Source organism: Euprymna scolopes, chromosome 12, assembly GCF_053919585.1.
Source record: "Euprymna scolopes isolate OS-2025 chromosome 12, ASM5391958v1, whole genome shotgun sequence".
Taxonomy (NCBI): domain Eukaryota; kingdom Metazoa; phylum Mollusca; class Cephalopoda; order Sepiida; family Sepiolidae; genus Euprymna; species Euprymna scolopes.
Genome location: NC_136493.1, coordinates 150,710,563 through 150,737,037, shown reverse-complemented (window position 1 = coordinate 150,737,037; position 26,475 = coordinate 150,710,563). Strand labels below are relative to the sequence as shown.

Here is a 26,475-nt window from a genome sequence, read left to right as displayed (position 1 = left end):
CTTTTTGAATATTGTTTTTGCATCATCCAGCAATTCGAATCTTGCTTTTATTTTTGTGCAACTTCCAAGCTTTTTGGAGAAAACACTTGGGAAAGATTTTTTGAGATCTTTTTGGAGTTTGTCGGCTTCAGCCATTAGGTTTTTGACTTTATGATAAAAATCATTCATTGGCGAGTCCCATAATTCAAATTCCTGAATCCAATCGGTCCCGAATAAGTTCGTTGCATTCCTTAGAATTAAAACTTTTAACTTTTTCGTCGTTCTTTTTAGTGACACATTAATAACTACCTCGCCCTCCAAATTTATTTTTTCACCAGTTACCGATCTTGCGACTTCATTCGTCTTTGTCATCGTGGACTTTCCTATTCTCTTCCACGTGGGAAAATTTGTAATTGATAAATCCGACCCTGAATCGAGCTGCAGTTTCACTTCTTTATTTCTGATTCTCACCGTAACATATTTCCTTATGTTCTCTGCTGGTGAAGGGTCCATTTTTGCAGTTTTTACGTAGCTCTTTTTTGCTACTTCTGCTCTGCAATATGAGGCCTTGTGCCCTGCTCGCTTGCATAAGTTACATGTTATTTTCCTTTGGTACTGACATGCGTTATACCCATGAGGTCCTCCATATTTGCTACAAGGGGTTCTAGGATTTTCTCTATCCTGATAATTTTGTGAAGGGTTCTTTTTGCGTCTTGGTTGGCAATTGCTAGTGGGTGATTTTTGAAGCATATTTTTTTTAATGTGAGCGATACCTGCTTCCTCTATGTTTCGGGAATCTTGCTTCATTGCCACGAACTGTTGACAATCTTTTCTGAAGCGTAAAATCAGGTTCTAATTCCAATTTATTTAGAGCACAACGTCTTATATTGGTGTCTTTTGTGGCTATCAAACCTTGTGTGAATATTAAGCATTTTGAATTATCCGCCATTAATGACGACAATTTGAAATCGTCACAGGGCTTATTAACTATAGACGCAAATGTCGTATAGTCCTGACTCTCCTTACGTGTAAGATTCATGCATTTCTATCTTTTATGAAAAAGGCTTCTTTTTGGACAGTATAACTTCATTAATAGTTTGACTGCCTCGTCAAACGACAATTTTTCTTGGTAAAATATAGTCCATGAATTTATTATGTTCGGATGTACCTAACTTCCGTAGCAATAAACGAACCTTCTTTTGATCCGTCCATAATCAATTTAAAAAAGGTCTTCAAATCTTCTGAAACGTTAGGTCTTCCTCAGGAGCATAGTGAAATGTATCAATAGCTGACCAGATCGCATTTTGGGAAAAGGCCGTGCTGGTTTCTTCTCCACTGTCCTTATTCACTAAAACTTGTGTTATCAAATCCATTTTTGTATCTGACTGGTTTTGTTGCTGTAAATGTAATTTTTTCAATTCCAATATTTGTTCATTCATTTCTTTCCTTTCTCTTTCCTGTTTCTCCTCGAATAATTTCTTTAAATCTAACTGATTTTCCAATATTTGTTCATTCATTTCTTTCTTTTCTCTTCCTCATTTTTCTTCGAGATATTTTATTAAATTTAACGTTGTCTTCGTTTTGTTTCTCTTCGTTTTGTTTCTGTATTGTCAATTGTTTCTCTTCGTTTTGTTTCTGTATTGTCAATTGCTCTTCTCTGAACCTTTTTTTCAAGTTCTAATTGTTGACTTTGTTGGAATTTCACCATTTCCAAAATTTGTTTTGTAAACTCGTCCATTTTCATATTTGGGGGGGGCGGTATGGAATTACTTAATATGACACAACAACCCAATTCGTTAATTTACTTTTCCTATAGTACCAGCTCTATGAAAAAAAAAACTTTACAAAATTCGTCCCTGGTTTAAATAACGAATATTTTTTTCATATATTTATTTCCTCATGTGGCAATTTTTCTGAGAAAATAATTTGCCGTTTGCATTCATACAGAAAGCAGTAGATTTCGTTTGTCATTTTTCAATTTTTGTAACGTGTAGATACAGGGTTCAATTCCTTGTTGATTTGTTTCCTCTTTTTTCTTTAAAAAGAAAAAGTTACTTATCTGTGAAACAGAGTTTATAGCATTTATTTAATATTGGCTATTCTTTTTGATCTCTGTGCGAAAAAGAATTAAAAAAGACGTCAGATTTTAATTCGATTAAAATAAACTTTTCACTGGTCGACGGGACTGCACGTCGAAGAAGAAGAAAAAAGATTTTCGCTAAGCACGACAAATAAAGTGTTAACAAGAAAAGTTAACACTTTATTTGTCGTGCTTAGCGAAAATCGTTTTTTCTTCTTCAACGTGCAGTCCCATCGACCAGTGAAAAGTTTATTTTAATCGAATTAAAATCTGACGTCTTTTTTAATTGGTGCAAATACTCGGTTTAGTCAATAAAATAAATATATTATTTATTTTGCAGGAGTTTTCCCCCCTTTTTCCAACGCTAATGCCTTTTAACCATAAGACGTATTAGCAAGACATGCTTTTTAAAACGACAAAGTTTTTTTTGTGCTTACTGAAAACTTGGTCTCGTTTATTCAGTAATAATAATTCTCCACGCAATTCCACTTATGAGTTCTGTTTCAGCTCGTAGTTTACGGTTTAGTAGCTTTTTTAACAGTAAGATAAGGCTTTTTGACGATGTCTTTGTAAAATCCATTTTTTCGGGAAGAATTGTTGTCCTTTTTTCGAAGTGTTCTTTATCCCGTATTTGTGGATTTTTACGCTCGAATGTTGTTTTTTCCGCAATGTAGACAAGTGGTTTTTCTCGTTCTTCACCAAACATTTGAAAAATAAATACTTTTGAAGTTTCAAATTTTCCCCACGTGTAGAAAAAAATTATTTCGAATATCTGCATGTGTTCTTTTTTCTTGAATGCTTTTGGTCGTCAAATGTTGTCTTCCAATGGCTGTTTTTATTTTTAGAGTGAATTCGTTGCCCGAATGTTCGTCATTCAGTTGTTGGAAACAATTATTGTAGATTGATCCGGGAAGTTCTTGAATCGTCCTCGTCGCCAGTTGTTGTAGACACGGGATCACAAATGAAAGAAAGCACAAATAGTGTAAAGTGTATAAATATAATATGTATTTATCATAAAGAATACAGGAGCCACTAAAGTGGTATAAGAGGAACGTGTTCGTAGCATGTGGTTAAACATGGCATGAATGTCTCCATTTAGTCTCTAAAACCAGTGGTATTCATAGGACTGGATGGTTCCATTTAGCTCTTAAATAGAGAATGATTTGTACCCCACAATAATTATGGTCTCTCAAAATAAGTTCATAATAGTGAAGGCTTTGTGTAGAACCAACTACACTCAAAATAAGGCAACTACTTTAAACTATAGTTGTTATAACATTCCTGGCAGGGACCATATGAGTGGCATTGTTGGAATTAAGTAATGAATTCCGATGAACATAACAAGATGATCATGGCCTGTGCAGTGAATGCACACGGATCATTCACAAAGATTCACACTTTCCCATAAGAAACATGGTTTATTGCCAAAGAAAATAAAAGTATAGTTATTTTATATTTGCATATCACTTCTAACAGCTGTATTTTTTGTAAAATTTCTAATTAAATATTTTTTTTCTTTCAGGAAACCGAAGAAAAGATGCACTTCTTGAAGTGTCAATTGGTATTCAATTTTGTAATAATCGTTCCAGTTGCCTTAGTGCTGCCCGTCAACAGTTACCAATGCCCGAATGAATGTGACTGCTACCAGAAACTGAAACCAGATGATGTTTCAGTCATTTGTAGGTTTAACAACCTAAACTACAATTCCACTTCTTTCAATTTCAGCATTTTAGCGCCGCAAAATACCATCGCTCTGGCGATAATATGCAACAAGAAAAGTCTTCAACGAAGCATGCTGAAAGCGAGGATGTTTCAAGACTTGTTCCGATTAGAGGAAATATTCATTTCCAGCTGCTATTTTGACTATATAGATGAAAACGTGTTTGTGGGATTAAACAATCTGAGGAATCTTTCCATTTTCAATGCATTGCATCTGACGGTACATCCGAAAGCCTTTTCTCATCTTCCCAAACTAGAAATATTGAAAATAGTAGATAGCAACTGGCACAGCTTAACAAGAGACAGTCTATGTGCATTAAATAATATCCACACTTTGATTTTTCCAGGAAATCAAATCAACAGTCTAAGTGAATTGCTAAATCTTTGTTCGCATAATTCGTCTTTCTTCGGCAATTTAATCAAACTTGACTTAGATTTCAACCAAATAGAATTGCTAAAACCGGATTTTAGGCAGAAACTGACAAACATACAATCACTCACACTTAAAGGCAACAAAATTTCAGAAATCCAAAACGATTCCCTGGTTAAATTAACTCGATTAATAGTTTTAGATCTTTCGGATAACAACCTCACACAGCTACCAGATGATTTCCTTTCTGATTCTTTTTCAGTTCGAACTTTGATTGTTTCCAACAATCCTATAAAGAAACTTCCACGAGTCGTAAGACATTTGAAGAACTTGTGGATTTTATTCGCTGAAAATACTTTTATAGACGACATTACGTCACTCGAACGGTCATCTTTAATAACGTTAAATGTTCAAAACGCCAGTCTGACAGAAATCCCCCCAAAGATTTGTGGAAAACAATCAAGTCTAATAAAGTTATTTCTTGCACGAAATAACATTTCCAAAATCCCTTCGAACGTATTTAAAAATTGTAACCTATTACAATACTTAGATTTATCAGTTAACAATGTTTCTACTCTGTTTAACGAGTCTTTTAATGGATTAGAGAATTTAATTGTGTTGCTTTTATCAGGCAATAAAATCTCAAATTTTGGTCCAAGCACTTTCCTTACGATGCCAAAATTGCTGCAGTTGAATGTCAGCTTTAATCTTTTGCCTGAAATTCCACGAATCACAGAAACGTTACAAATATTAGATCTTAACAATAACCGAATTGGTTACGTGTCGAGAAAACCATTTTTGCATTCTTCTTCTTATTCCTTGCAAATATTGCTTCTTGCAAATAACATCATTCAAGAAATTGAAGACAATGCCTTCGAGTTTTTGGATAAATTATCCATATTGAACTTGAAAAACAATAACTTGACGATTTTGAACCAACTGACTTTTAAGGGTTTGAATGCACTAACTGGCTTAAATATAGCACACAACCAGATTACAGATCTTCACTTGGTTCTATACAATTTAAAATCTCTTAAGATACTTTATGCACAATTTAATAATGTATCCAAACTGGAACCGAATACTTTCCCAGTAAGTATTTCTTTTATACAGTTGGAAAATAACCGTATTAAAACAGTGGAACCGTGGACTTTTCAAAATCTGATTAATCTAAACTCAGTTGATCTGAAATGGAACCGGATTCATACATTAAGCCAGATGAGCTTAAAAATCAGTTACAAGAAGTTGGTGACAAACCTTTATATCTCTGGAAATCGTTTTGAGTGCAGCTGCGAATTGGCTTGGATGAAAAAACTCTCTTTGATAAAAGGAAGTTTATATAGTAGCTATCCTATTATTCAGGATCTGGTGAGTGTGATGTGTTATGAAAACGGTAAAACCTGGTTACCCGTTGGGATGTTTCACAAAATTGAAACAGACAGCTTTGTATGTGAATACGAAAGAAGCATTTATCAGAAACTGTCTTTCATCTGTGGACTCTTTTGTGCGTGTTGTTACGATGAAAACTGCTATTGTCGAGACACTTGCCCGGAAAAATGCCTATGTACACATACATACGATTACAACGTAAATCAAGCAAATTGTACGAACGCTAATTTCACAGATGGAAACGGCATACCTCAAAATGCTACTATAATCGACCTCAGTAGAAACGATTTGGGATATTTAACTAACGCAACTTTTGGTGGGAAAACTATGGCTGAAATTCTGTATTTAAATAATTCGAAAATTACAGGAATTGGCGCAGGAACATTCATCAATTTCAGCAGACTTAAAGTGTTACATTTGGAAAATAATGAAATCACGATTTTAGACTCAAATGGTTTGTTTGGTTTAAAGAATCTGAACAAGTTGATTCTCAATCACAACAAAATCGAAAGAATATTGCCAGGAACGTTTAATGTGACACCGAATTTAGAAATACTAGACTTGAGTCATAATAATCTTCGAAAAATCGAAAGTCAAACATTCAATATTGATCATTTGAGATCGATCTTTCTTTTCGATAATCCTTGGTCATGCAAATGTGAAGATTTAGCATATCTGAGTGAACATTTCGTCACTTTATCATCTAAAATTAAATCGGATACACTTCTGTGTAATCAAACTGAAATACCAATCTTGGAATATGACGTGAATTTCTGTCGAAACAAATCTTTAAATTCAACTTTACAAACACAATCACCGGTTCAAGACACAAAACTTGTATATGGTCTGTCGATTGGAATGTCGCTGATCGTGTTCGCTTTTATCATTGGTTCCATTGTCTATGTGTATCGTATAGAAATCCAAATCTTACTTTTCGTTCGTTTTGGTTGGCGAATTCTAACAAAGAAAAACCAGTTGGATGAAGAGGACAAAGAATATGACGCGTTTGTTTCGTATCACAATTCACAGGATGCATTTGTGGTCAACGAAATGCTTCCTCATTTGGAAGAAAACACAACTCCAGCTTATAAATTGTGCGTTCATTTCAGAGATTTTCTGGTTGGAGCTCCCATTGTAGATAACATCATTGAAAGTATTGAAAAGAGTAAAAGAACGATTCTTTTGTTAACAAATGAGTTCCTCACCAGTGAATGGTGTAGATACGAGTTTCAAGCGGCCCACCTGGAATCTTTATCAAATAAAATGAACAACCTCATTGTGGTTTTGCTCGAAGATGTCGACCCGGATTTGGTTGATGGTGGATTAAAACTTTACATGAAAACGAAAACTTACTTGAGATATGATGACCCCAGGTTTTGGGACAAACTTAGGTTCGCTTTGCCCGACAAGAAAGAAGAAAGTGTAAATGAAGAAAAACCATATAAATCATAATTATTTTTATGTGTTCGTCTGTATTTATATGTAAAATGTAAAATGTTATACATATAAAATGCTATATATATAAAATGTTATATAAATGTTCACTTATTTTAAAACAATTTCCTGGCAAATTTTTCTTTTTTACCATGTCACATCGACGTAGTAATGGGGTGGGGGAATCCCTATTTAGATTAAATAGATGACAGAAGAACTTTTTTTTATGCATAATCTACTCTCATTGAAATAGATTAATTTAAATATGAAGTCGACCGCTTGACATATAAACACCCGAATCGTAAACCATGTGTCTAAAAATGCTTCGTGGGCGATAAAAGAACAGACACATGGACTTTCTTTACTGGTAAATATCTCCGGCAAGAAATTGTCTTGATTTCAAATTGCGTATTAGCTTCTATATTTCTTTTCAGCCTAATTACCCAGTTTTTTAATTTAATTCTTGCCTGGCCAAGTAACTGTAAAATCTAAATGTGACGACGTTCAGAATCTATTCAAAATATATAAGCAGAATATTGGTTTCTTCCTTTCCTTCTCCTTAAAAAAAGAAGAGAAAGCTATCACTAAACGACCCCAAATGTAAAGTGTATCCCCCCCCCTACTCCAATGACCTGGGATAGAAAGGGCAGAATTCCTTAGCGTCATTTGCATGGTGGTCGAAGAGAGCCACACAGCTCAATTTTAGCAAAGTACTTTTTTTTTTTTGCACACTTTATTTTATTTTTATATTTTATTTTATTCTATTTTTACTTATTTATTTTATTTTATTATTTTTAAAACCAAACAAATCTAACCCTCTCTTTTTTCGTTTGTGCTCATATCATTCTATGTAATTTAATTTTATTTCTCACACATCTTGACCATTCTTGATTCACTTATTTTAAAACAATTTCCTGACAAATTTTTCTTTTTACCATGTCACATCGACGTAGTAATGGGGTGGAGGAATCCCTATTTAGATTAATTAGATGACAGAAGAACTTTATTTAAGTACAATACTTAATAGTAACAGCCATGGTAAGGTGCAAAAAAAAAAAAAGTGCCGCCCAATTTAACTTTCACTATTCGTTACCTAAATATGCAGTATCTTAGCTGTGATACTAGAGCTATTCTTCCTGAGTTGATGTTATGCTCTGTGCGTGACCTTAATGTCTGCCTATAAATACAAAATACGAATTTCCGATCCGCCATGAACTAGTTCTTGTAACTGGAACAAACACCTAACTGCTAGCTACGAAATCCCAATATACATTTTACCTCCAAGACGATTACCTCTGTCTAACCTGCATGTGCAAAAAAAAAAAAAAAAAAAAAAAAAAACCTTACCTGCCACTCTAAATCCTAATGTAGATCTGTTTCTTGTAAATTAATAACCCCTGTCCCTTGAAGGCTAACAATCTGCTCCTTCCCACCAAACCGCCACCTAACTCCTACATTTCACACCGTTTTGTACTGGAACCTTTAACTTCGAGCCCCTAACCCTCACATGCTAACTGCTTAGTCATCACTACACATCTATACAATTCTACCCTTTAGACATGCATTGGAGTTCATTCCTATTCTAGTTGGTATTTAACAGCCAAAGTATGTACTCGGAAGCAAAGCACACCACACTGCATTACACAACTATGTCTCCTCTTAGATAGCTTTGCAACGCTAATACGAAACTGAACCAATGCTCCTTGCTATGCTAAATGTCCATAACTCTTACTTGAAAGCTGAAAACATCTTCTCTCAATAATAGAAACTCACTTTGTACCTTCAACTTTATTCGCACCTACTAAAACCAGCCCATATATCTATTTACCAAATTACACATGACTCAAAACTTACTGTTTTATCCGTACTATAGTGCACTCGCATCTCATGCCCTGCTGTCATCTAAAATATAGTTTGGGCACAACTCGTAGTTCAATTCTTAACACCTACTCACACTTTAATGTTATACTAGACCCAAGCTCACATGAATAAAAAAAAAATAAAGAAAAATAATAAATGTATATATATAAGAGAAAGCCTCAAACCACATTATCTCCTCCTAACAAGCCTCCTTACAATCATAGTTGCTTACACTGCATGAGCTCTACTCAACCCCTTTATCCAGTAACAATGAAATAACAATATCCCTAATTCACTTTGAGGAGTGTAACTATTTAGCAGATATATAACCTCTATAAACTAACCCAATAACATTAACTAACCACGCGGGGTCGCAGAAATACCTGGATTAAAACCCAGGCGCGGAGCAAACCCTCTCAGTGGTGACGGACCCAGGAGATCTTTCCAGGTCATCCGTCTAGGAGAAGGAACACTCTGAAACTAAACCAAAGAGGAGGGAGGCCTCTTCAGTCTTGGATGACAACCTTCCTAGAGCTGGTGACTCAAACAAATTACCGGTTTGCAAACCTAAATTGCTTAAGGAGTAGATAGGTCCTGCCTATCGCCCGGCTTCCATACTCCTTCTTTGCCTATTAGTCAGGCGCAGAGATACTATCACAGTGATTCGACAGAAACACCCATTGGTAGATCTTGTTTCTTGTCTAGGGCAATGAACGCCATTTCCCCCACTCCCGACACATCCCACCCCTAAAGCTGGGCACTTGAGAATGCTTGAGTACCATATATGCCTGAGCAATTAGATTGGGTTGACCTTCCTCTGATGGGTTGAGTGTACCGGACTGACAGTTACTGGCTGCTGTTTCCGACTGGTAGTACAGGTGCCCTAACTCTTCGGTAGCACTTAGAGCGGCTGCTCCATCAACAGTTGTATAATATCGGGATGATCAAGCCTTTATGTGCTTTAGACTAATCATGCAACACAACATTAGCTACTTTTACTTTCTCTACTGCTCTCCCTCGACCCAAGACTGCACCATAATAAACAAAGTATCTGACAGCATAGACACAGCACTCTCCTTCGACACTAGCGCCCAAGTACATGTATTTGGTGACTTTAATGTTCATCACAAAAACTGGCTTGGATTCTCTACTTACACAGATGCAGCAGGCAGCACAACTCATAGCTTCTCTGTATCTCACTCCCTATCGCAAATTGTTACTTTTCCAACCCGCTTCCCTGATCAGGAAGAACAACACGCATCACTATTAGATCTGTTTTTGACCACAGTTCCTGATGACTGTGTAACGAAAGCCGACAGCCCACTTGGGAACGCTGATCATGTGGTGATAATGGTTGAAATCGCCCTAAACTCTAGACCCAAAACTGAAGAGCCAGTGCTCAAAACAACGAGATATAAAAAGGCTGACTGGGAAGCCATCAGAGATCTTATCAGAGACGCCCCATGGGGAAATATTTTTTCTCTTCCTGCTGAACAGTGTGCAACCGAGACCACTGAATGGTTCAAAACTGCAATCGAAGCGCATGTTCCCATGCGGAAATTCTATAGCAAGCCCCACTCTCCCCAATGGTTTACTTCAACTTGCGCAACTGCCATTGCCCAAAGGCAGCATGCATTCCGCAGGTTTAACCGAAATAAGTCCAGTTCAAACAGACAGAAGTACATAGAAGCTAGAAGTAACGTTAAGAAAGAAATAGCGACAGCTAAGAGGGAATTTACGGAAACCACTAAAAAACGCATCGAAGCACAAAAACTAGGAACTCGTGACTTCTGGAAAATCTACAACAGTGTAGTAAATAATGGGCAATCAACAATTCCCCCACTAACTAACAATCACGAGGTTCTTTGCTCAGAAACCGAGAAGGCTAACATGCTTGCCTGTCGGTTTGCCTCAAACTCCACACTGGACCCTCTAAAACACCCCCTACCTCAATTTCCTATGCGGACAGACGCCACGCTTGACGATCTAATAATCACCCCTGCTCAGGTGCATGCTATCATAAAAAACCTTGACACTTCAAAAGCATGTGGACCCGATCTCATCCCAGCTGTGCTAATAAAAAAGTGCTCAGCCGAAGTAGCTCCAGTTCTCTCCAAACTCTACAACAAATGCCTTAATGAATCTTGCTTTCCAGGCTGTTGGAAAACTGCTTCTGTGGTACCAGTATTCAAGAATTCTGGTGAAAGAACTGACCCATTAAATTATCGCCCTATTAGCCTCCTCCCACTTTTTGCCAAAATATTTGAGACCTTAATTAACCATGCTCTAGTCCAGCACCTTACAGATGCTAAACTTCTGACCGACCAACAATATGGATTTAGACAAGCCCGTTCCACGGCAGACATCCTCACTGTAATCTCTGAACGCATATACCATTCACTGGACAAAGCGGGAGAGGGCAGAGCGGTAGCTCTAGATATATCCAAGGCTTTTGACAGGGTATGGCATGAGGGTCTCCTCAGGAAGATTAGATCATACGGTATCACTGGTAGAATACTTAACATAATTAAATCCTTCTTAGATAAGAGAAAAATCCAGGTAGTCCTCGACGGTCGTACATCTAAACAATATGATATAAATGCGGGAGTGCCACAGGGATCTATCCTTGGACCTCTGCTGTTCCTGATATTCATAAATGACCTCCCCGACAAAATTGCCTCTGAGATGGGTATATATGCTGATGACACCACAATCTATAGCAGGCACGACAGGAAAACAAATGAACATATATCTAAAGTAATGGCAGAAACACTAGAGGAAGACCTCCAATCAGTAGTGGAATGGGGACAAAAATGGATGGTCACGTTCAATGCCGCCAAGACAAAACTGGTTTCATTCAATAATTACAAGAAACCTCCTCTACCACCTATAGCAATGGCCAACGACTCTTTATCTGAGAGTACGTCTCTCAAGCTCCTTGGCCTAACGTTCACAGGAAACATGAGCTGGAACAATTACATTGAGAGCATTGCCAGGGCCGCTGCGAGGAAGGTGGGCTCTCTCTACCGTGCTAGAAAACTTCTAACACCCGAAAGTATCCTGTACCTCTACAAGGCCACTATTCGCCCATGTATGGAGTATTGCTGTCATATTTGGGCTGGTGCATCGGCTACAAGTCTTTCGCTTCTTGACAGGGTTCAAAAGAGAGTCGCAAATCTGATAGGCCCTAAACTGGCATCTAAGCTTCAGCCTCTGTCCCATCGTCGAAACGTTGCATCCCTCTGCCTGTTCTACAAGTATTATAATGGTGAATGCTCTGATGAACTGCAAGCACTTGTGCCCCCACGACGTAAACACCCTCGACAGACCCGACAAGCTGCAAAATCCCACCCCCACACTGTAGAGATACCTAGATGTAAAAGATCTTTCTACTCCAGTAGTTTCTTCCCCAGAACTGCTAGACTTTAGAATTCCATTCGAGGTCACTGCTTCCTCAACTGTACTGACATGCATAAGTTCAAGTGCAACGTGAACCAACATCTCGCTGCCCAAATCCCTACATAGTACCCCAGTAGATGTTTCCCTTGATAGTAGCCCCCTACACCAAAGTGGCAATGTGCCTTGTTTGGGGTGAAAATGTAATAAAAAAATAAAAAAAAAAAATATATATATATATATATATATATATATATATATATATATATATAATGTTATATATATAAAATGCTATATATATATAAAATGTTATATATATAATGTTATATATATATAAAATGTTATATATGTAAAATGTTATATATATATAAAAGGGTATCCTATAACAGGCCAAGTGATTAAGCAACTGTGATTTTTTTTTACTAAAGATGATGTAAATTTTCTTAGATAATTTATATAGCTTGTATTTCTTCTTTTGATCGAGCTATTCATCTCATCTTGGGTTATTTGTGCAACGTTTCAGTCAGATTGCCCTTTGACCGTCCTCAGGCATGTTGGTTGTAACTTTTCTTTTCCAAACAACAACCAACATGCCTGACGAAGGTCGAAGGCCAATCCGACCGAAACGTTGCACAAATAACACTCAAGATGAGAACAATAGTCCGATCAATACAAGTAATAAAAAAAAATCAGCCTTCATCTCAAAAATCAGAACTTAAAATTAAAAAAAGAAAAAAAATTGTCTTTTGAGATTAGTCTGAAGTTTTATGTTTTTTTCCATACGAAATAATGAGAACCATAACAAACAAATCGAAACATTTTCCAATTATTGACGGATTCTTATGAATGCTAACTTTGGGTAAACAAAGGCATAAAGCTAGTATATAGAGCGTTGCCAATATTAAAAGAAAAACGAAAAGAAGAAAAAGATAATGACATGGAACAATTTTAAAATATAAAAAAATAACTCGCAAATTTGAGTTAAGAAATTAAAGCAGTAATGACTAGAGTTTTCAGTTGTTAATTAATAATAACATAAAAATAATTCCCACAAAAATTCAATTTTGAGTTTTTTAAGTGTTGTGGCCCCGTAAGGCTCTGGAAGAAAGATACAACTCGGTAATTAGTAGAAATAAAATATATTGAACAAAAGAAAACAACTATAACAAATAAAGAGTATGGGTATACGTCAGTCCGACTGCCATTTTTTTTACCACTTATCAAGCCCCGGAAGCCACTCGAGGATAAGGGTTAATGAGTAGAATTTGATTATTTATGGGGACGGCTCAACAAGAACTTGTTTACATTGGATTTGAAGGCTACCATGTTGTATTCAACCAGGAAGCAGTTCAACTGCAACGTGCACATGACTTGTGCATAACTTGTGAAGAATGCTGAGAGACATATTCTACCGATCAGAAAGTGGAAGAGTTCATTATTATCTGTAAATAGTTACATATAAGTAAATTATATAACATAAATTACATTCAAAAATTTATAATTCAAGTGTCTTTGAAATTTGCTGGGTCCTTCAGCTTCACTAACTTTCTTTGGGGACTTTTCTCTCTTCTCACCGTTTTCCCTGCTTGAGCAAAAGCACAGTCGCCTATCTGTCCGAGTTCAGTCTCGCCCTCTCTCCCATAAAACCAACCACATCTACCACTTCTTCTTCCTCTCCTGTGTGTTGACAACAAACAGAGCAGACTTTCTGTCTTTTGGAGGTGAGTGCATTAGAAGAATTACTACTACAGTCTTTTATAATATAATGTAGAAAATATTGAGGAAGGTTGGTTGTGCATGGAATTGTGAGGCAAGGGTTGCGCAATCTACATCCATATCTTAGCTAAATCGGCACTGATTGAGTCCAGTGGTAAGGAGAAATCCAGAACGACTGGAAATAATGTTGAGATAAGCTGAGAGCATATTAGACCTCTTCAAAATTGACCTTTTTCTTCAAACATATGGAAACTGATATTATTCCCATTCTCCAAGGTCTAAATTAGCTAAATATACCAGTTATTGTGATCTTGGACCTTGGCTATGCCTGCCTCAAGAGCCATGTAATTTTATTGTTGACGCTTTTCAAAAACGCTGCAAAATATGGGATATTATGTCCTTATTTTCATTGTAGCTTTCCAGAGGTTGATGCTATAGCATTGAAAGTGGTACCAAATGAAAGCTAATAAAATTTTCTTGCATATGGTAGTAAACACATGAACACTTGTGTTAATTTTAATTAATTTTAATGCACAAACATATATATTTTTTTATGCTTGGAAAGGATGCCATCATATAATACATAACTTTATCTCAAAAATGTTACTCTTAATGCATATATATAATTTATTATCACTAAGTATGTTTTATCTCTTCATTTCAGATTTGTTAAGATTTGTGAACTGCTGAAAACATGGCATCTGGAAGACAACTACACTGTGGGAAAGTGTTCAGCGATACAAGTGAACGGGATGAACCAACTGAAAAGAGAAGAAAGGTGGCAACTCCTGCTACAAGGTCATTCAGTGATGTGTATCTCATTGGGCAACCCAGCTCCAGCATCAGGGGCTCTCAACTTCCTACTAATCACCAGGTGTTCCAGTATTTCCTGCATTTGAGGAATGATAATCCCAACAGTGACAATAGGTCTTTAGCCCATGATACAGTGGATGTCGTTTTGCCATTCTGGAATATGGCAAGGATTAAAACACTAACTAGACCAAATGCAGTCAACCGTTTCATGATCCTCCATGAAAAGTACAGGAAAATTGTTAAAAATAAGGGAAGAAATAACAAACCAAAGGAAGAGAAACGAGCTAACTTTCTGAAGGACTTAGACAAGTTATTTGATATTGGAGCAAAGGATGTTGTAGAGGAGATAAGAAGCAACAGGCTGCTCACAAAGGAGACCAATAAAGAGGACGTCAATTTCTACTTGGACTAACAGACTACTCGCCTAGCACACATGTCAGGTCATGATAAGGTGTTTGAGAATAAGTCTAGAGAGAAAAGCTTCCGAGAAGAAAGAGAAGAGAGAATGTTATCATCAGTGACTGCTGCAGCAGCAGAAGTTGGGAAAATTTCAAGTGATGAAGACCCAGAGAACAGTCAAGGCTCTGGTACTAGTGAGGGTTCAGAATACACTGAGACAACACCAAGCTGTTCATCAAAACCAAGTACGATAACCTTACACTTTCCACACTCAGTTATGACCAGTGAAGAGATTTGTAGCACTGCAGATCGGTTGTCACTCTCTGACAACCAGACTACAGCCATGGTGTCTGCAGTTTTGAAGGCAGGAGGCGAAGATCTTGATGACTTTGTTATATCAGCCTCTACTACAAGACGAAATAGGATAAACACTCGTCATAACTTGTGCCAAAGTTACATGAATAACTTCAAGGAAAGTCCGCCGGATTACTGCGCACTACACTGGGATGGAAAACTTCTACGGGATGTTCTTGGTGAAAGATACCCAGTGGAAATTCTTGCAGTGCTCGTCTCTGGTACTCCACAGTATGAAGAAGGGAAGCTGCTTGGTGTGCCCTTCATAGAAAGTTCCACAGGAATCCAACAGTGTAATGCTACATTGGAACTGATAGAAGCATGGGGTCTCACAGACAACATTGTAGGCTTGGTATTTGATACCACAGCAAGCAACAGTGGCATCAACAAGGGTGCAGTGAAGCTTATTGAAGAAAAACTAGGCAAAAAGGTATTCTACTTCGCTTGTCGCCATCACATATCAGAGGTAATAATTGGAAGTGTATGGGAGGCTGTGTTCAGCAAGGTCAAGAGTCCTGACAACCCAATGTTCAGCAATGTGAAAGAGAAATGGGACAAGTTGGTTAAGGACTGCCCAAGAGTTCTGGGCCTAGTTGAACAAGACTTGAAACAGAAGAAGACAAGCACAATTGCAGTCTTAGGCAATTTCCTTGAGGAAGCAAGTCCGAGGGCAGATTACAGAGAGGTGGTAGAGCTGTGCCTGATCCTGCTTGGTGAGGAACCTCCTCGAGGTATCCACTGGGCCAAGCCAGGTGCCATTCACCAAGCCCGCTGGATGGCCAGGAACATTTATTGTATGAAGATGCTCATGTTTTCCAAGGAACTAAAATACAACATGGACACTATCTTCAAGCTGGAGAGGATGAACAAGTTCCTGGCCTTATTCTACACCAGCCACTGGGTGACGACCACATCTGCAGCTGATGCACTTATCCATGACCTCCAGCTTATGAAGAACATGCTGCAATACAAGCAGTATGACTATGAACTGGCAACCTCTGTTCTCAAGAAAATGAACAACCACCGCTGGTATCTGACCCAGGAACTAGTACCATTCACCTTGTTCAGTTCACATGCCAGCATGACCAAGTCTGCAAAAGAGAATCTCGCAGTCAAGCTGTCAGAAACAGAGAAACCTGAGAGTTACAGGAAAGGCAAGCCAGTGTTTCCTGTCATCAATGCAGCTACAGTTCTCACAGACCTGGTAGGGCCAGAGTCTCACTTTCTGTTTGATGCTCTTCGAGTGAAATGTTACTGGCTCACTACTCCTGCTGACACCTGGGAAGGCAATGACAGCTACAGGAATGCACAGAAGTTTGTGAGGTCAGTGAAAGTGACCAATGATGTGGCTGAGAGAGGTGTGAAACTAATGAGTGACTTTGCAACTCAGATCACAAGTGACCCAGAGCAAAGAAGCTACTTACTACAAGTTGTGGAGTACCACAGGAAAAAATTTGACAGTTTCCAAAAAGTCACATTGAACAAGTGATAATACATGTATTAGTAACATCCTATCTGACAGTTTCTTATGCAATATATATGTCAGTGCAGTGCTATCATACTACCAAACTGATTTTTTGTAGTGTCCCAGCTGTTTGTGCATTAAAAGTAGTTAAAATTTACACAGGTGTTCATGTGTTTTATTGTGCTTACTACCATATGCAAGAAAATTTTATTAGCTTTCATTTGGTACCACTTTCAATGCTCTAGCATCAACCTATGGAAAGCTACAATGAAAATAAGGACATAATATCCCAAATTTTGCAGCGTTTTTGAAAAACGTCAACAATAAAATTACATGGCTCTTGAGGCAGGCATAGCCAAGGTCCAAGATCACAATAACTGGTATATTTAGCTAATTTAGACCTTGGAGAATGGGAATAATATCAGTTTCCATATGTTTGAAGAAAAAGGTCGATTTTGAAGAGGTCTAGAGCACATATAGCACCTGGACTTTTTTTTTTTACAAAGGAGTCACCACTTGCCTTCTTTTTAAAGACCTAGAGGCCACTCGAGGATAAGGGTTAATGAGTGTACAGTAGTCAGCACCTGGAATTTCTAAATGGTAACCCATTTTAGTACTGACCGGGCTCAACGTTGCTTTACTTTGGTGATCTAACAGGAACTGGTATATCAGCATGATTGCGCTGTATAATAAAGGCAGAAAGAAACAACATAAAAATTAAGGTCCAGTTAAGTGAGAGGAATAGAAAAATAAATAAGAAAGGAAGAAGTCAAAGCAGGAAAAAGTAAGAAAGAAAAAAAAGAGAATTGAGGAATAAAAGAAATTAAGAAACAGAAGACAATAAAGGTTAATGAAAAGTGCAAAGAACGATGAAAGAAAATCACGCTACACAATGTAAGAAGATAAAACGGAAGCAAATACCACAAATAAAGAATGTGAATATCAGGTGAAATAAATTTGATGAGTTCGGATTCTTTTCAGAATGAAATTGTCTTCGAACAATGAGAGTGAAGTGTGAGCCACTAAAAAGATATTTGCTGACTGGAAATCTTGGCACCAATAAAAGACTCCCAAATTGTAGATCTCTTAATCTGTTATAAAGATGGCCTTACCCTCAATGCTTTTAAGCAGATCCACTAGTCCAGGCATGTCAAATTCAAAGCCCCTTCAAGGCCATAGAAGTCGGTTTGTATTGTCATGGGGGGGGGGGGGGGAGCGCAAAATTTGAACACATCAAATAAAACTTTTTGCTATTTTATTTATTTTTTAATTTAGAACAAATTCAAGTAATGGTGTACATAATTTTTACCTCATTTTTTAAAGGGAGATAACTTTCATTTTAAAAGGGAGATAATCCTCAAAATAAAAACTAACTTTCAGTTTAAATAAACGATGATAGCACCCATAAAGACAAAAAAAAAAATATTTTAACGTAAAAACTACATATTAGAAATAGTAAACTTTACTTAATTCCAGTAGTTAGGAGCATCCATAGAAAAAAACAAACATTTGAGTTAAATTATTATTTAGAAGACTTCATTTGACTGAGGTGAAGTGTGGAGCCGCTAAAAAGATATTTGCTTCAAGGAAATTTTGCCGCCAGTAAAAATGTTAGATCTCTCAATCAAGGATGGCTTTGACGTTTCATAATTTTTGAGATGAGGATTGGTCATACGTATCATTATTTATCGGACTACTGTTCTCATCTTAAGTGTGATTTTCACGTTTCGGTGGTCAATGAAACCTCAACTTTCTTCTTGTCAAACTCGGGAATGTTTATGTCAAATTTGGAAATTTGGACGGAATTTCGAGCGGAACTCTTTATTTACTTCGTGGGGGTAGCGTGCTCTTGTTCCGTCAGTCATGACTGGTGTATAGGACTAGTATATATATATCCTAATCCCATTACAAAAGAAAATAATGAAACGAATGGAATGAAGGAAACAAAAACTCAATTGCTGGATAAAATAAACGTGTTGTTTATTTTCTGTTGAAAAATGAATGTTTTAGGTATAACACGTGTTCATGTCCGCGTTCGGATGTATCCATTGTTTGTTGCGGGACTAATGGTGTAGAAAGAAAAGGAAATGTGTGTTCATCTCACGTTCGGGTCACTATCGTTTGTTCGCGCACGGGAAGAGAAGTGAATAATGTAGTGGAAATGGGAATGATGGTCCCGCATGTAGACAAAAAAAAAGGATAGAGGGTTGCATCAGTAAAGCTGTGCGCCATGTTAGCAGTCAGCTACGGGAAGGTATTCTCAGGCACAAGTTGTATATATAGAGAGAGAAAGATGAGAATGTCAATCCAGTTCATGGAGAGAGAAAGCGTATAAGGTGTACGTACTCTCTGTTAGCTTTTTGCCCCACATACAGTAGGAGGGGACGTGACGTGCACGGGCGTGTGCCTCCCGAAAGGGAGGCGGCTGGTTCGTCGAACCTCTCAGCTGAAGAGCTGGTCCGAAAAGGAGGAAGCAGCTTATTGCTCTTGCTTTTATAGTTGTTTCCGGTGGTCTTTTGCGCATATGTGGATTTCCTTTGAAAGAAGAAATGACGTTGCCCATGTGTGCGTACGTGTGCGCGTATGTGAGTACATGTGTGTATGTTAGCATGTGTGTGTATACACGTGAATGTGAGTGCATATACGCGAACGTGTATATATGTATGTGTGTGGACGTGCGAGCATATGTTTGTATGCGCATATGTATATGACAAGTAATATAGCTTGGGATGTGAACGCGTGTTTTTGTGTGAGACTAGAAAAGGCTCGCGCCCTGGATAGAGGTCCTAAGTAATTCGCAAATGTATTTTTTTCGGTCGCTAACACTGAGGATTGAACCTTCAACCTTCAGGAGAATATCACTTTTAGAAGTGATTTTTCCCACTTTTCGGACTAGAATTGTCTGCAAGGACCCATGGCGCAGTGGTTAGAGTACTTGGCAAAATCAATTGTAAAAGTGCTTAAAGATGCTGGAACGTATGGATACAGTTTGTTTGTGCTTGTCACACACACATTTTTGTTGCTGGTAATCCTCACCAAGTTGCATTGTTTTGCAGGAGATTCTGCAAGTGCTCATTCTTCTGTTGTTCACCAGACAACGTGTCAACGTCAATGGAAGGTTCCAACAAGAAGGAATTTATTCCTCGCGATAAGGTGTCAGCTGGAATGTTGTCTGCTCTCTTGAAGTGCCAAATATTCGATGTAAATTGGAGGATATAATCCATGTGATGAATCTCTGTGGGAGAATATTTGTTTGAGGAAGACCACAAAGCGCCCAACAGAAGTTTCTGACTTTTTATGAGTTGATGGAAATGGCGTCTTGTGGAGAAAGCTGGAAAATGTGCTGTAGCATTTTTCTGCCTCTGTTAATTTATTGGAAAAGAAGGAAATCCAGTCCTGTCGCTTGCGTGACACTGCTGTCCGAACTTTTCACTTTCTGATTACCACTTGACGCGTCTTCTCTCCACTCCAAAACGAACTTCTGCAACTTTAGCTTTTCTCTCCCCGAATCCGACTTTTCTCTTCTACAAATACAACTTCTCTGCTCGCAATCTAACTTTAGAATCCTTCCTTCCCCAAATCACTCCTCTTTTATCTCCAATCAGGAGCATCTCATTTGCATACCTCGTGGTCACCCTGTAGGTATATAAAGAAACAGGGCAGCCATTTTTGTTTCTTTCTTCTTCATTATGAACACGAGGTAAGCCACACAAAAACGCGGTCGGTCGTTCTTGTTTCTCTTTTCTTCATTTACACCACAAGTCCATATCACATTTTTGTTGTAGGACCGCTCTAATACCAACTGCAGACGCATCCACTGCAAGGCACAGTCCATGGTTGTGTTGGATGTGAGATAATTTGCCGGTCTCCTGCATCATAGACTTGATCTTGTTGAACGCTCCTACTGCATGCTCTGAAAGTGCAATGTCACTGTTCTTCACATTTATCAACAAGTTTGTCAATGGCAAAATTACTTGTGCACAGGATGGAACATACGGTAAAAGTTTACTAGCCTGAAGAATTGGTGCAGATGTCTTGTAGCAACAGGAAAATCCTGAATGGACTTTGTTTCTGGTGATGGGGAAATTTTTTCCTCTGAGATATGGTGTCCTAAAAATGTGACTCCACATTGACCAAAAACATATTTTAATGGGGTTAGGACTACCCCATATTGCTTCAGGCGTTCAAATACTTGTCGCACATGATCGGTGTGCTCCTGTCTATTTTGGCTAGCATTGAGTACATCGTCTATATATGCACAGACAAATGGCAAATCCGGTCTATGAATCGTTGAAATGTTTGTGCTGCATTTTGCAGCCCAAAAGGAACTCACAAAATCTTGAACATTCTGAATGGTGTAATGATAGCCATTTTGGGAATGTATTCATATCCATCGGTATTTGGTGATATGCTTGGATTAAGTCCAATTTTGTAAAAAAAATAACATTATTTTGAGCCATTGCCATTATGTCCTGGATGTGTGGTACTGGATACCTATCCGGTTTAGTAACCGCATTCAGTGCTCTGTAGTCCCCACATGCATGCCATGTGTTAAGGTCTTTGTGGACTATATGAAGCAGTGAAGTCCTTTCAATCTTTGTAAATTTGCTGAAATTTAGCCGTAGAAGCTACTATCATTTCTAATGATAAGCACTTTGTTATGAATAGGCAGATCTTTTGTTTCGATATAGTGTGTGATGGAGTGCGGAAAACTTTCCTTATGAAAAGAAGATACAGAAATTGAAGGATTCTTAAACACTGGCCTGTTATATCAATAACCAGGCCAAACGCTTGCAAGAAATCGGTACCTAAGATAGCACTGTCTACATCAGTCACTAAAAAATATGGGTAAATGCTCTATGCAAGCCCAAATTGAGGTCCATACACCTCTCCTCATATGTGTGCATAAATCTTGAACGGAGTTGTCTAATAACTATGAAATCCACCTGTATGTAGAAACTGACACAGCCATTGTAACTCTTTCCCGAAGGATGTCATATGATTTGTCCGTGGGAGGGGATATTATTATTTCTCTCACCTCAGTGATAACATTTGTACAATTTATATTATTTTTTTATTTTAATTATTTTTCTATGTTCCTGCTTTAAATTAAAATAAAAACTATTTTCAAGATTATATAAAAATTATGTTACACCAAAAGTTTCACGTTTATTCAAGCAACGAAAATATCTTGCATATAAAAATTATGTTACACCAAAAGTTTCACGTTTATTCAAGCAACGAAAATATCTTGCATATAAAAATTATGTTACACCAAAAGTTTCACGTTTATTCAAGCAACGAAAATATCTTGCATATAAAAATTATGTTACACCAAAAGTTTCACGTTTATTCAAGCAACGAAAATATCTTGCATATAAAAATTATGTTACACCAAAAGTTTCACGTTTATTCAAGCAACGAAAATATCTTGCATATAAAAATTATGTTACACCAAAAGTTTCACGTTTATTCAAGCAACGAAAATATCTTGCATATAAAAATTATGTTACACCAAAAGTTTCACGTTTATTCAAGCAACGAAAATATCTTGCATATAAAAATTATGTTACACCAAAAGTTTCACGTTTATTCAAGCAACGAAAATATCTTGCATATAAAAATTATGTTACACCAAAAGTTTCACGTTTATTCAAGCAACGAAAATATCTTGCATATAAAAATTATGTTACACCAAAAGTTTCACGTTTATTCAAGCAACGAAAATATCTTGCATATAAAAATTATGTTACACCAAAAGTTTCACGTTTATTCAAGCAACGAAAATATCTTGCATATAAAAATTATGTTACACCAAAAGTTTCACGTTTATTCAAGCAACGAAAATATCTTGCATATAAAAATTATGTTACACCAAAAGTTTCACGTTTATTCAAGCAACGAAAATATCTTGCATATAAAAATTATGTTACACCAAAAGTTTCACGTTTATTCAAGCAACGAAAATATCTTGCATATAAAAATTATGTTACACCAAAAGTTTCACGTTTATTCAAGCAACGAAAATATCTTGCATATAAAAATTATGTTACACCAAAAGTTTCACGTTTATTCAAGCAACGAAAATATCTTGCATATAAAAATTATGTTACACCAAAAGTTTCACGTTTATTCAAGCAACGAAAATATCTTGCATATAAAAATTATGTTACACCAAAAGTTTCACGTTTATTCAAGCAACGAAAATATCTTGCATATAAAAATTATGTTACACCAAAAGTTTCACGTTTATTCAAGCAACGAAAATATCTTGCATATAAAAATTATGTTACACCAAAAGTTTCACGTTTATTCAAGCAACGAAAATATCTTGCATATAAAAATTATGTTACACCAAAAGTTTCACGTTTATTCAAGCAACGAAAATATCTTGCATATAAAAATTATGCGAAACATGTAAAAATAGAAATAGTTTTTGCAATTATAATTTTTTTGTGTGAAAATATTAAATAAACAATAATAATTAATTCAACAATAATACTGGTAGTTCGATAAATTATTTCTTTTTTATTGAATTCATTAATACAGACTTTTTTCGTTTTTTGTTCCTTAAAAAGTTACTTTTTTTTTTATTGTTACAATTTACGATGATTTATTATCAAAAAAAAATAAAAAATGAATTCATTCATTTTCTTTTACTACAGAAAACCACAACTTTAGTAAAGTTATTTTTGTTTAAACAAAATAATATATTTCCACTAAGATTCAAATAAAAATAATCGGTTCATTAGATTCTGTAATCATTATTTGATAAATCCTAGAAATTAATTTCCTGATATTTTTATGAGTTTTTGTGTAAAGGTCATACATGTTCATACATTTTGAGCATCGGCATTCATTTTGCACATACTTAGCTTTAACCATGTATCTAACCCATAACCTTCCTGTTAAGATGCTGCCATTATTAAGATAGCTTCTGTTTTTTTTTTCTTTTTTTTTTTTCATTTTTTTCTTCATTTTTTTTTTTCTTCATTTTCACCCCAAACAAGGCACAGAGCAACTTTGATGTAGGGGGCTACTCTCGGGGACATAAGATGTAGGAATACTATGTAGGGAGTTTAGCAGCAAGATGTTTGTTCACATTACACTTGAACTTCTGCATGTCAGTACAGTTGGGAAAGCAGGAACTCGGAAGGGAATTCCAAAGTCTAGCAGTTCTGGGGAAGAAACTATTAGAGTAGAAGGCTTTCTTACATCTAGGGATTTCTACTGTGTAGGGGTGGGATTTTGCTGCTTGTCGGTTTGTCAGGGGTATTTTACATTGAGGGGATACAAGAGCTCGTCGGAGCATTCACCATTGTTACTTCAAGAAAAACATTATCTAGCGTGACGAGAGATATCGTGATCTCTGCATGATCCTAAGATACGAGATGGCGGCCATGGGGTCACAGAGAGTTGTTGACCTTCGAGGGCGCAAGGATTCACGCCACATGGTATTATTTGTGGATGTAATTTTATTTATTTGAATTATGATTTATTGAATAATGGTATGACAGTTCCTTTGCCAGTGGGGTGAGCTTAGGATTCCCTTAGTAAAAGTTGGTAGTAAAAAAATGTATGTCTTCATCATACATTTTTATAAATAAGGGGGAAAGGAATGTTAGGGAATGAAGAGAGAGAGAGAGAGAGAGTGAGAGAGTGTGTGAATTATAGTGTAGACACGTTGACTGGAAGTCAAGATCAGCTGATTGGATTGCGTGTGAGTCATGTGATCAGGTTAGCTGAATCGAAGAGATTTGGTTGGGACTTGGAAGAGAGCGGACGGCTTTGCTGTTGTCTCCTCCCCTTCTTTGAGGGGGGGGGACGAACGCTGACGTTGTAGAAATAAGACCTAGGAAAAGAAACAACACAGGCCAAATTCACTTTCCCCCCCTCTCTCTCTCTCTCTCTCTCTCTCTCTCTCTCTCTCTCTCTCTCTCTCTATCATTTTTTTCCTGGTCAGTAACCGCGACTGCCTTTCAAGGCATATAGCCAGCGAAAACTATCGGGACTTCCACCCATGGATTTTTCCATGTTGATCCTACTCGAAATCACAGAATCCCATCACCCAAAGACAAAACTTGTGTTTTTTTTTTCTTTTTTTTCTTAATCTAAAAAAACATACATTTTAACATTTCATTAAACAGTTTACATACAATGAATAACATTTTTCCACACCAGAAAAAAAATTCTTACGAAAAAAAACGTACAATTAGAGAAAAACAATTTCACATTAGCAGAATATGTCCCTTGCTTCTTAACAAAAAAAAATACACATTGTTTTCCCTAAAAGTACGCAAAGCTTTTACAATTTAGCAACATTTTAAGTGTATATAATTGTTTAACCTATAAATTCATAACAAATATTTGATTGACGTGTTTCTCGTAATTGTGACAAGTCATTTCATTCACACTCTGTAACTAAAGTTTATATTTCTTTTCTATTTCTTTTTTTTCTTTCTTTCTGTTTTTACCTTGGCTGTATATTCAAAATCAACAATTTATTATCAGTATGTCGATTGATATATCTTTCTTTTTCAATTTCCTCTGTTTTACACCGTGACATAGCATTTTTTTTCTTTCTGTGTTTTCATATTTAAAATCAACAATTCGTTATCTGTATGTCGATCGAGCTATCTGTTTTTTTTCTTATTTCTCTTCATTTAGCATAATATATAACTATACATAATTTTAATGTGTCTTTTTTTCCGTTGTGTCTATATTTTTTTCACCGCTGTTCAATGAAAGAACCCTACGTTGTTTTCTTTTTTTTTTCTTTAATTTTCTTTATCTTTTCATTTTTTTATGTGTAGTGTACAATATCTTTCTTTTTTTCCGATGTGTCTATATAATATTTTTTTATGGTAACCACCAGGTTCGAGTTTTTTTTTCACACTCTTGTCTGAGTGTTCTGGTTCAAGAACAGCACCAAATGAGCGTTTGAATAAATGTTTTCTATGTCTCCCGTCTTAAATAATTTATTCGGCCGGACCCTTTTTCACGGCCCATATGGCATCATTCAGGGATGTGGGTAAAGTAACCCCATATTCGTTAACAGCTGTCATTCAGCCATCCCATGCCAATTCCAATATCAAGGCGCCTCCCCCCTTATCTCAAAAATAAAATTTTGCCAACATCTCATCCGACAGATTTCTGATTTCTTTTATACAGGCGTTATTCTTTAAACCTTTAATTCACAATACGGGAACATTTTACTTCTAAAGTTCTTACGCATCAGTGGCATATATTCTATCTTTTTTATTTTTATTATTATTCTTTCTCCTACTTCATATTCACTACATAGCGCCACGTCACCACTACACGTCCGCTCTTGTGTTGGAAGTTCTGTTACTCCCAAGATTGGGCATTTTCAATCAGCCGAAGCTCATAAGCAGCCCTATCTGCAAACTTAATCTATGTGGTTGCATTCTATCGCGCACCCTCGTTGCAACTACAACAAGTCTTTTAAGCCCATAGGCCTGCAGTACTCCCATCTTTATT

At 36.7% G+C, this 26,475-nt stretch overlaps 1 protein-coding gene across 4 annotated transcripts in view; it reads left to right on the top strand.

Moving 5' to 3' along the window:
• Window positions 1-8,325, top strand: part of LOC145291547 (toll-like receptor Tollo) — an 89,511-nt gene extending 81,186 nt beyond the window's left edge. For all 4 annotated transcript variants that reach the window (XM_080137561.1, XM_080137560.1, XM_080137562.1 and 1 more), the window contains one exon: window positions 3,582-8,325. In XM_080137561.1, coding sequence (XP_079993687.1) covers window positions 3,597-6,989 — 3,393 coding nt within the window. In that variant the 5' untranslated portion in view covers window positions 3,582-3,596 and the 3' untranslated portion in view covers window positions 6,990-8,325. The remainder of the gene's footprint in view (window positions 1-3,581) is intronic.
• The last annotated feature ends 18,150 nt before the right edge of the window (window positions 8,326-26,475 follow it).